At 40.7% G+C, this 11,737-nt stretch overlaps 1 protein-coding gene across 1 annotated transcript; it reads right to left on the reverse strand.

The window, feature by feature from the left end:
• Positions 1–7,293: 7,293 nt before the first annotated feature.
• LOC129854577 (cocaine- and amphetamine-regulated transcript protein-like) lies at positions 7,294–10,313 on the reverse strand. The gene is made up of 3 exons (XM_055921802.1): positions 10,058–10,313; positions 9,368–9,445; positions 7,294–7,809 (listed from the first exon to the last, which is right to left on the reverse strand). Exons 1-3 carry the CDS (start codon positions 10,193–10,195, stop codon positions 7,702–7,704), a joined length of 324 nt encoding a protein of 107 aa, XP_055777777.1. The 5' UTR covers positions 10,196–10,313; the 3' UTR covers positions 7,294–7,701.
• Between the last annotated feature and the right edge of the window lie 1,424 nt (positions 10,314–11,737).

The raw sequence follows: 11,737 nt of genomic DNA on the forward strand, positions 1-11,737 counted from the left end.
AAGAAATGTATTTCTCCAGCAAGGGAACTTATTTTTATATTTTTTAATATTTCAAGTATATATAAATATATACATGTCTGATACATACCTATAATATTTCCATATTGGGGTCCTGGTGAAAGCTGAGTGAGTGGGCTGGTTGAAATGTATCCACCGTCTCTTTCTCTGTGTATCTTAACAACACTCAGCACAGGCAGCAGTGAACGACAGTGAGAAGATCTTTACTGAGCTGATTCTCTCCATTGAGAGAAGGCACTCTGAAGTGAAGGAGCTGATCAGAGCCCAGGAGAAGGCTGAAGTGAGTCAGGCTGAAGGACTCCTGGAGCAACTGGAGCAGTTACCTGAAGAGTTACCTGCCACCATCCTTAAACAAGGTTGGGATTTTAAGACAGTGAAGTCTTGTCCACATACTGCAGTCAACAAAGCCTAGCATCAGAGCACCACAATACACACACATCTTAAAATACCCTGTAATGTCAAAGTGGAAGATACATTTTAAAACATTTTAAAATAAGTTACATGGACTCACTCTGTGTGAAATAATAAAGGGTAGAATTTCTTACCCTTCCTCTGTCCCCCACACATACAACATTTGTATGTCAAGTATTGAATTTCAAGCATAGATTCAACTACAAAGACCAGGGAGCTTTTTGAAAGCCTCATAAAGGAGGACAATGATTGGTAGATGGGTAACAATAACAAATCAGACATTGAATATCTCTTTAAGCATGGTCAAGTTAATAATTATGCTGTGGATTATTTATTAAACCACCAAGACACATCAAAGATACAGTCATTCTTCTGAACTGAGCCATAGGACAGGAATGAAACTGCTCAGGGATGTTATCATGAGGCCATTGGTGATTGTAAAATATTTACAGAGTAAACTGAGGATGGATCAACAACATTGTAGTGACTCCACAATCATGACCTAAATGACAGAGTGGAAAGAAGAATACAAATATACAGAATATTCCAAAACACGCATCTTTTATCCAACAAGGCACTAAAGTAATACTGTAAAATGCAAAGCCCTATTTATGGTGCAAATCCAACACACTACTGAGGAACCGCCTTCTTATTTTCAAGCATGGTGATGGCTTCATCATGGTATGGGTATGCTTGACATCAGCAAATACTTTGGAGTTTTTCAGGATAAGAAGAAACGGGATGGAACTATGCACAGGCAAAATTCTAGTGCTTTAATGCTTACACCAGACACTGGGAGAGGAATTCACCTTTCAACAGGACAATAACCTACAACACAAGGCCAAATCTACACTGGAGTTGCCTACCAAGAACACAGTGAATGTTCCCGAGTGGCCAAGTTACAGTTTTTACTTAAATCTTCTTGAAAATCTATGGCATGATTTGAAAATTGCTGTGTAGCCATGATCCCCAACATCTTGACAGAGCATAAAGCATTATGAGACATACCCAAGAAGACTCAAATCTATAATTGCTGCCAAAGGTGTTTCTAACATGTATTGACTCAGGGAGCTGAATAATCATGTAACAACTATATGTTAGTTATTTAATTTCTAACAATGTTTAAAATAAAATAAAAATGTCTTCCACTTTCACATTACAGAGTATTTTGTGTAGATTGTTGACCAAAAATTACAATTAAATCAATTTAAATCCCACTTTGTAGTAGAATAAAATGTGAAGAAATCCAAGGGGCATGAATACTTTTGCAAGGTATTGATTCTTGAAGAATATTACTGATAGATGCCTCATGAGCTTAGTTTAACTGTAACGGATGTCGTCGGTGGAAGAAGGTGAGGACCAAGGTGCAGCCCGGTAAGTGTTCATGATATTTAATAATAATCAAAACTGAACACTGAATAACAAAAACAACAAAGAAACAACCGAAACAGTTCTGTCTGGTGCAGACACACAAAGACTGAAAACAACCACCCACAAAACCCAACAGAAAACAGGCTACCTAAATATGGTTCCCAATCAGGGACAACGATAGACAGCTGCCTCTGATTGAGAACCATATCAGGCCAAACACAGAAATAGAAAATCATAGAAAAACTAACATAGACAACCCCCCCCAACACGTTCTGACAAAGGAACTAAGGTCAGAACGTGACATTAACTGTCTTACCCCATCAGAACCCAGAATATAAACTTGTTTTACTCTATTGTTTTTTAACAATGTAATTGTAAACAAACACTGTACAAAATGTGTACACTAACCCTGCTTTAAAACACGAATATAATAATAATAACATGTGCTGTGTACTATGACACAACTTAAAGGCAGCCAGTCTTCAGGAGTAGATCTGCTCTCATCATGACAAACTGCTGGAGGTTTACTGTCGCACCGATCAGCAGTGTATCTGGATCCACTGACTACTGCCTGTGGACACAGCCACTGTACGGGTTGTATTCAGGGCTGCTGGGATCAGGATGATCTGAAGCCTGTCTACAGCTGCCCAGAGTGTCGACAGACGCGGTGTCCCAAGACCTGTTCTGAACAGAAACACCTTGCTTGCTAAAGTGGTGGAGAAACGTAAAAATACTGCTCTTTGAGTTGTTCCTCCTGCTCAATATCTTAGCTATTTAAAATAACTAACAGTTCATTAACTGTAATTCTGGTTTCTGTATGATGATACACATTTCATACAATACAGATTGTATGAAAATCAAAGATACAAATACATTAAATGTACTGTATTTGTAAAAAGTGAAATGACTGTCCATTCTGTTTCTGAGCAGGCAATAGTATAACCTTCCTGTAGACACAATATTGCTTCTGCCAATAAGTCTGGACCTTTATGGCACAGGAGGCAGTGTACTTGCCCTGTAACTACAGGCTTGCATGTTGAAACTCCACCATGGCGGTTCCCCCTTGATCACTACATTAGTGTTAGTCTGACAGACCATGAGAGGATGGAACCCTGCCCCCACCGTCAGTATGATAGCCTCTCCTTGCTTTAACATGATTAACACAGAGTCTCAGTCTGGTCCCTCCTGTCTCCATTGCTTTGACAGGAGCCCAGGCAGCGGGGTGGCGGGTGTGACAGACGTTGGTGAGCACACAGGTCCTGTTGTGTCCCATCACCAGACCGTCACCAGACCATCACTAGAACACTGATGTAATAAGAGGGGTTGAGAGAAAAAGAGACCCAGGCTGAGTTCAGGCAGATTGGAGCCACGTCTATAGACACTGTGTAGTGAGGCTAACTGAAGACAAACAGGATCAAATTACAGAAACGAGGGTAGTAGTTGTCTGTCGGCCATCTGAGGATAAGTCAAGGCCAACTGTTTCACCAAAGATACGTTGAGGTGAGGCCAACATGTGGGCAGTGAATTTGCACGTACTTTCAAAGTGAGAATTGCTGGAGAAAAGAAGAGAGAGACCTATTGCAAAAAGTGCATTAAAATCATATATTTTTATTATTACAAAAGGTGCATTCAAATCCTATGTTCATAAAGAAGCCTGGAGCTCCCGGCGTTGTAGAAGGTTCTCCAGAATGCCTGGAGACATTCGTCTGCATTTCAGCGAGGTATTGCACCAACCCTTTTGGTTGGGCAGTTTGTGTGATTGACGGTGAGGGAGTCAGAGATTTCATCACCCCATTTGCATGCTATGTCTTCACAGGAAACAGAATGGATCTTACTTTTATCCTATATGAATATCATATATGAAATGGATTAGTCTTACATAAAACATTCAATTTGTATTTGATTTGATATATTTTTGGACATACCTTTTGCAATAGAGAGAATGAGAGAGAGAAAGAGGAAGAGAAAGAGAAAGAGTGAGCGAGAGAGAGAAAGAGATTCTCATTGGCTTTAAGATACCCAATCTGGATATCAGGATGCCTAGTTTCCCATTAACCAGATTCAAATTTTTCTTGACACCTCCAATCCCAACAAATACATTTCTTCACATACACAGACCAGATGCGCCACCACCCAGACATATACATTACAATGACACCCCTTAATAATGTATCTCTCACAGCGACAAATATCCCAAACAGAGCGACATTCAGCCATGAAGATGTATCATTATTGACATGTTTTTTATTGCACACTGAAATGGTGCATCATGGTTGGAAAGGCAGTACCATGGGGTTTGTGCTTGACTCGCTGTCATTTTCCCCCAAAGCAAGAAACCAGGGGATCTTTAAATGAGCCATGCTCTCTAACATTACTGTCCTTTTATGGACTTGTGGATGGAGACACTCTGAATTACTGGGATGTGTACTCAATGCAGTCCGATAGCTAGGTTAATGACCCACTGTGTTTTATACCTGGGTTCAAATAGTATTTTGTTTTTCTTTCAAATACGTTGAGGGTTTGATTGAGCTTGGCTGGAGTGCCAGATGGCAGAGGCCACAGGGTTTGCACTTCTGGAACTATTTCATTGGTTCCATTAAGCCAGAAAAACTAAATCAGTATTTGAAAGGAAACCAAGACTATTTGAACCCAAGTCCTTTCTGTTTAAAGATGTTGTGCATTTGAATGTTTGACCTGACTATTTACAGTAATGATGCATTAGAAGAGGGTTTGGCTCATATCACAGCGGGAGGATATGGGTCCATGTCTGGTCACAGTGTGTAGTACTTAAGTGAAACAGTTTTGTGTGAATAAACACACATTATATAGTGTGCAGAACCATGTGCACATGGCTCAATAACCATGGTCTTGTGTGGAATGAGGGGTATCAACCAGGAATAAAAAGGACAGTCATTTTTCCTAATCCATAAGAAAGCTTCCATACTTTCCACTGTTGTAAATATGTGTAGACATGACACTGTCATTTTCACAACAACAACAACAAATGAAACTAATTGACACCCAATTCAGTTAAATTGACAACTGAATTAGGCTGGGATACAATCCAAGGTGCGTTATAGAGCAACGCACTGACAATGTGCCTTTTAAAGGCAATTTTACAGACGTTTGCGGAGATCGCATTCACGGAAAACAAGCATAAATGACCTTTAAAGGTCAAGTGCAATGCGTTGCTCTATAACATGGTTTGGATTTAATACCGACCTAAGGCTATTGAACGCAGTAGTGTTTTCATTCAAAAGAGAAGGATGACACTGAACTTCACTACCTGAGCCAGGCTGCTAAACAAGATGGCCAACTTTCCCCATGTCACATACTTATTTTTCTTTGGTATTATGGCGGTCTGCAAACAAATGGTATATGTACATGTCGCCACCTACTGTTTTGGCTGTATATCAGCCTACTATTCTGTAATATGAATTAATTACACTTTGAGAGAGAAAAAAATTCCCTACCAACTAACCCATTAAAACCACTATTTCACTACTTTGGCCCTATCTGATCCTATCCCAGGCCAACAGCCTGGGAGAACGGGACACTATCATTCAAATCTGGGGCCTGAAAGGGAACTGCATCATCAGACAACATTCCCAGGAATTTTTCAGCAGATCCAAAAACATTTTCGCTGCATTCACAATTATGTAAAGTTTCTTTGATTTCTTGTTAGTTTGGCTTGTACAATTGATCACCTGTGCAATAAACGCAACACAATCCACCTTCTTCACGATCAGTACTTCAGGATCCCTCAAATGATAAACAACACCTTCTGCAGGCTGCGAGGCATCCATTGCCATTTCTTCCTCATTTGCATTCGCTCCTTCCGCCATTTGCGCTGCCTCTGCATAAGAGACCTGGTGAACAGCCCAGATTCTTGCTACTTCGACCTCCTTCACCCTTCCAGGGCATTCCTGGAACGTGGTTCCCACCACAATTGCAGCCCCGTGTATCCACCGACTCTTCCACAACATATTCCATCTGCACACAGTTGCCACGTGGCCAAACATTTTACATTAACAACACTGCAATAGTTTGTTCACAGAAGCTCTTACTGCGTATCTTAATATATACCCCAGCTTTACATCTGTGGGAAGAGATTTTCCATCAAATAGCAATAGCACCGATAGGCTTTGCTCTTTCATTCACCATACAGTTCAATCATCGTACATCCATTACTACTGGTACATTGTATATTTTCAGCCTCAATTTCCACCACAATGCCAGAGATTACACATTTTACCTGTGCCCTGTTCAGAAAATCAAAACTTTGAATTATACTCTGATAATTCCCAGAGACACAATGCACTTTCCTTTTGTTCTTCTGACACAATAAATCAGCACCATACCGCTCCTGGTCACTTTGATTGACACCACCTTTCCCAGTGGGTCCTCCACCATCTCCTTGACTGCAAATGGATCTCCCCAAAACACATCTTTATCCATGAAGCTAACTCCAACTAGGAACAAGGCATTATTAGACCAAGGCCTGTCTTCATGAACAACTTTATCCCGTTTTGCTTCATTCCTCAACGTGACAGTTTTTACTCATTTCCATTAACGTTACTTAACGCGTCATCCGACTCAGTGCTTGCGCTTCTGCCATCTTTCCCTCAGTTCGGACGCCAAGAAGAAGACCTTCCATGTCACATACTCATTCACATGTTTAAATGTAGGTGGGAAGCTGTAGTACTGACAGAATGTTGGCACTGAAAACGACACCTCCTTTACACATAGCTCAGGCTACCAGTCATGTTGTACTGCCTTTTGTTACAGTGGCAAGCAAATAGGTGATGCAAATGTGTTTTGTTTGTGATACCCCATGTAAATATTTGCTATGGCCAGGAACAGCCTTCGGGTTACAGTTGTCTTATGGAACGATGACATTGAGTTGTATTGACGTTTACTAGCAAACAGAATCATATCTAACCTCCTCATTAGTTTACATAATGGTTGGTTTCTCCTGTGCGCTGATGTCCTAAAAGGCAGGGTTGTGATTATTAGGCCATTACGTAGGAAAACATTATGCAATGAAAAGGTTTCTTATTGGACAAATTCAGATAGTCCTACCTCCCCGTTTCACTTTGTTTTCTTCAATGTTGTACCTAATGAACACCACCATGGGTCATATTCATTGGAGCACATCATAGCAAAATGTTCAGGTAGTCCCTCCCTCCCTCCCGTTGTCTTCATTATGAACACGACCTTGAGGTGAAGATGTCCTGGATCAACACAGGACACTGGAATGTAGATAGACTGTGAGACTCACATAGATTGTGTTACATGATAAAAACAGATACGACATTAACAGACTATAGTAGGTCTATGTGTTGAACTATTTTGTAATTGGGTTCTTAATGACAGCTGGAAGGCATCATATCGTAAAGTGAATGATTTCATTAAGTCACAGTTTGATCCCAAAATTACCTTTTCCATTTTTGCATTGAGGTATTCAAATAAGAACTCTAAATCCAAAACAAGTGAGATGACCAACATGTTTATTTGTTTGACAGTCTAGAGTGCACATGCTGTAAATGCTTTCTGGGTTACAAAACCCCTCCATGCTCCTCTTTAAATGGAAACGACTTTATCAACACACAAGAACAAAACAAGAAGAAACTCAAGTGCCATAATGTTAGCCTACAGCTTGTGGATGCTGCATATCCCTTGCGGTTATGGACACAGTGGTTTGTCGCAAACTCCCAATATTCCCTATATATTGCAATAATATTGACCGGAGCCCTTGGGGACATGGTCTAAAGTAGTGCACCGTAAAGGGAATAGGGTATCATTTGGGATACAGGTGATGGTACAAGTTGATGATGATATTCCTCTTGGCTGGAGCGTTGGATGTGGTGGTTCTAGTGAAGTGTTTCTCCTTGAGGGAGTTTAGAGACATTTGAGGAGGAAGGAGTTGCAGCTGCTGACTCTGCCACAGTCACAGAGCTTCCCAATGCGGGGTCCATGCCTCAAGGCACACCGGTCACCCATACCACACTGAGAGACAGAGAGAGAGTGAGGGAGGGGGGAGAGATAGATAGAGAGAGGGAGAGAGAGAAAGACATATAGAGAGGAAACACAAAGTACCTTTATCGCAAAACACAGTCCTTAACTAAAAAAAACACATTTAATTAGGAGAGAAAGAGTTAGTCAGCGATGGTAATGAAAGTTCTAATTAGTTTGCTGTATGAATGAAGCGGCGTTCGCTGGTTCTTTAGACTCATCCTCCTTTCAGTTAATTAGACTTAGGTTATCTAGAATAGGCTGTATAATTGCACTCAAATCAAAGGCTGTTGGCATTTCTCCGCTTGCATTTAATTATACTGACACCTTATACTCGTTAATTGGTTTTACATAAACTTTCAATCGAACTGCATTGAAATGGTGCACAGACTATAATACAGAGTGGGAGAAACATGGGGGGCTTAAAGGGGACGTTCAGGATTTTACAAAAAAAGCCAAATGCCTGTGACATCAAATAAAATATGGAGTTGATTTGAGTTGATTTCAGGTGATTTGGCCATTACAAAAAAAAACAGCTCACATGCTACTATTATTGATTGTTAGCTTGTGGTGGCTAAAGTTAGCTGAAATAGGGAATATTTAAAGAAAACCAAACCATGGATTAAAGCTTCTCCTGACCCATGGACTACTTTCAGGGTGAGGAACTATCTAACATAAAGTTGTAAAATCCTAAACTTCCCCCTTAATAACAGGCATCCACAATTTGTTTCAAGTAAATAAACTCCTTTAATATATTTCAGCAATAAGGCCCGAGGGGGTGTGGTATATGGCCAATATACCATGGCTAAGGGCTGTCCTAAGCACAACGCAACGCGGAGTGCCTGTGTAACAGCAGTCTAAGTTGTCCTCCTCCTCAGACGAGGAGAGGCGAGAGGGATTGGAGGACCAATGTACAGCGTGGTAAGTTTCCATGATTTAATGAACATGAAAACAAATATACAATTACAAAATAACAAAACAAATTAAACGTCACAGTCCCGTGTGGCACAAACACTGACACAGGAAACAACCACCCACAAAATCTCAACACAAAACAAGCCACCTATATATGATTCTCAATCAGGGACAACGATTGACAGCTGCCTCTGATTGAGAACCATATTAGGCTGAACACAGAAACAGACAAACTAGACACACAACATAGAAATGCCCACCCAGCTCACGTCCTGACCAACACTAAAACAAGCACAACACATAAGAACTCTGGTCAGGACGTGACAGCCTGGACACAGCCCTTAGCTGTGGTATATTGGCCATATATCACAAACCCATGAGGTGCCTTATTGCTATTAAACTGGTTACCAACTTAATTAGAGCAGTACAAATACATGTTTTGTCAGACCAATGGTATACCTCTGATATACCACTGCTTTCAGCCAATCAGCATTCAGGGCTCGAACCACCCAGTTTATAACACCCCTTTGATACTTGAAAAGTACTGATGATTTTAAATGCAGTCATAGCCTCCATTTGGTCAAAAATAACATTGGTAAAAGTTATTAGTTTTGAACAGGAACATATTAGGACTCACAGGACGGATCATGCCTCTCTTCTCATTGGAAGGCAGATGGCTCTGCATCTTCACTAGAAGAGCCTCCATCGCATCCACCTGTGGCACGGAGTAAAGGAAACAGGGTCAATGGAATTTCTCATTGCTTTTCTCAAGGGGGGGTTTAAAATCTATACTCCTATATGAGTGCAATTTCCCCATGAGTTTATGTGTTACCTAACGACAATGTCAGTGTTATAGAGGCTATATTTTTGTTTCCAGAAGATCCTCTTGTGGAACTTTATCTCTTCAGGTGTCATTCATTTGACATTTAGCGACATGTTCCAGAGGTTCAACCAGGGATGGACATTAATTAAGATAGCCAGCTAGACCGAGACCGGTACTTTTCAGACGGGCTAGTATAAATGTTGCTTTACTAGCCCGGCTGGCCAGTGGACAAAATCTTTAGCTCCATCCCTGTGTTCAACCATGGATAAAACTGATGGATAAATCGGATTCTCAAGGACACCTTTATCAGGACGAACTGCTGAATAAGGTTATGTTGCCCATAATCCAATCATGAGCAAACATTTAGATTGCATTTATATTTCGAATTATATCGACTTAGATTTAGATATTAAATTGAGAACCTGTGGCGCATGAATATATAGATCAGGACCAACATGCTAGCGTAGCCTGAAACAACAAAAGTGATTCCCTATATGAACTTACAAGTTCTTTCTCTGCGGCCGCGGCAGAGTTCTGCGCGCCAAAGTCCTCTGCGGAAACTTCATGTGACGCCTGTCCTCGGCACATAACAGACATCAGGCCGATGCACAGCAGTCGGAGCAGCACTCCTGAGCTATCCATGGTTCTGATGCGGTGCGTGGTAAATGCTGTGCAGTCGTGGCGGCAATAAGAGAGCGCAGGGGATCAAAATGGAGGGTCGGAAGTTCGGAGTGAGTAAATGTGCAACGGACTGCCGGACCTCTGCATTTATACTAGCGAGTAGCCCCGCCTGTAAGGTAATTTAGCTGGGTTGCAAGACCCATAGCGAGGAACTCCAGTCTTCAATACATCTTGAATGGTTTGAAGGATGACTCTTAATTGTGTTATTTGAACTGGTGGGTTGAAATCCCACACGTTACACTTGCATCCCATAGCTTCTTATTTTGTCCATTGTTCAGATTTAAACCCCCTCTATTTATAATTGTAGATAATGAAGTTGTTTTTCACTCTGTTGCAAGTCCCACCTCAATATATACCAATTAAACTGCGTAAGGCAACTGTAGGCTATTAAATAACATTTTCCTTGTAGGGGCCATTTCTCCCGTTGAATGAGACCATTACAATCCCACAATAGAATTTCAACGGTGATTTTAACTGAGTTGGCGATCAATTGTGATTTCAACACAATTAAAATGTCTAATCACTGATATCCATTACAAAACAACCCCGTGTCTCATTTTTCCTTCACAAACCTAATATACAGTGAAATAGAGAAGGAAAATGTTCTAATACTGAAGCTAATATAATAATAATAATAATAATAATGATCATATAAAGGCTCCATTCCTCTTTGACTTCAACTTTATATATATTGCTCACAGTTTACACAAAGAGAAGCGCAGAATTTACGTCATAAACAGCTGCATAAAAACACTTACCATACATAACACATAACACAGGACATGCAAAAACACTTACCATACATAATACAGGACATACAAAAATAATCATGATACCGTTTTTCCACTGGGTGGGGTCTGGCTCACAGAGCCATTACACACACACACACACACACACACACACACACACACACACACACACACACACACACACACACACACACACACACACACACACACACACACACACACACACACACACACACACACACACACACACACTGGGGCATTATAGAGAAACACTCATCTGTTCCAGTCCATTCATCTCCTATTGATTCCCTGGCTTAAAGGTGTGTGATATGATACACCTCAACACAATGTCCAGTACTCACTTGAATATAACCTGCAATTAAAGCTTTGTTGTATTTACCTTTAACTCACAGCAACATGTTAATACTAGACAACACACTGGCATACCTTGCGGCCTGATCCTTCCTCAGTGTGTTAGTGGCTCTAACTGGCTCACCCAGAGTCTCTCTGGACAAATTATGGAAATTATTTGCAATTTCTTAAAAAGAGTACTCCAGTGAACTTAATGGTGTTGTTCCTGTGTCTTTATCTACAGTTGAAGTCGGAGGTTTACATACACTTAGGTTGGAGTCATTAAAACTCATTTTCCCACCACTCCACACATTTCTTGTTAACAAACTCTAGTTTTGGAAGTCGGTTAGAACATCTACTTTGTGCAGGTCATAATACATTTTTCCAACAATTGTTGTCAAAC

The sequence above is a fragment of the Salvelinus fontinalis genome, chromosome 4 (assembly GCF_029448725.1).
Source record: "Salvelinus fontinalis isolate EN_2023a chromosome 4, ASM2944872v1, whole genome shotgun sequence".
Lineage (NCBI taxonomy): Eukaryota > Metazoa > Chordata > Actinopteri > Salmoniformes > Salmonidae > Salvelinus > Salvelinus fontinalis.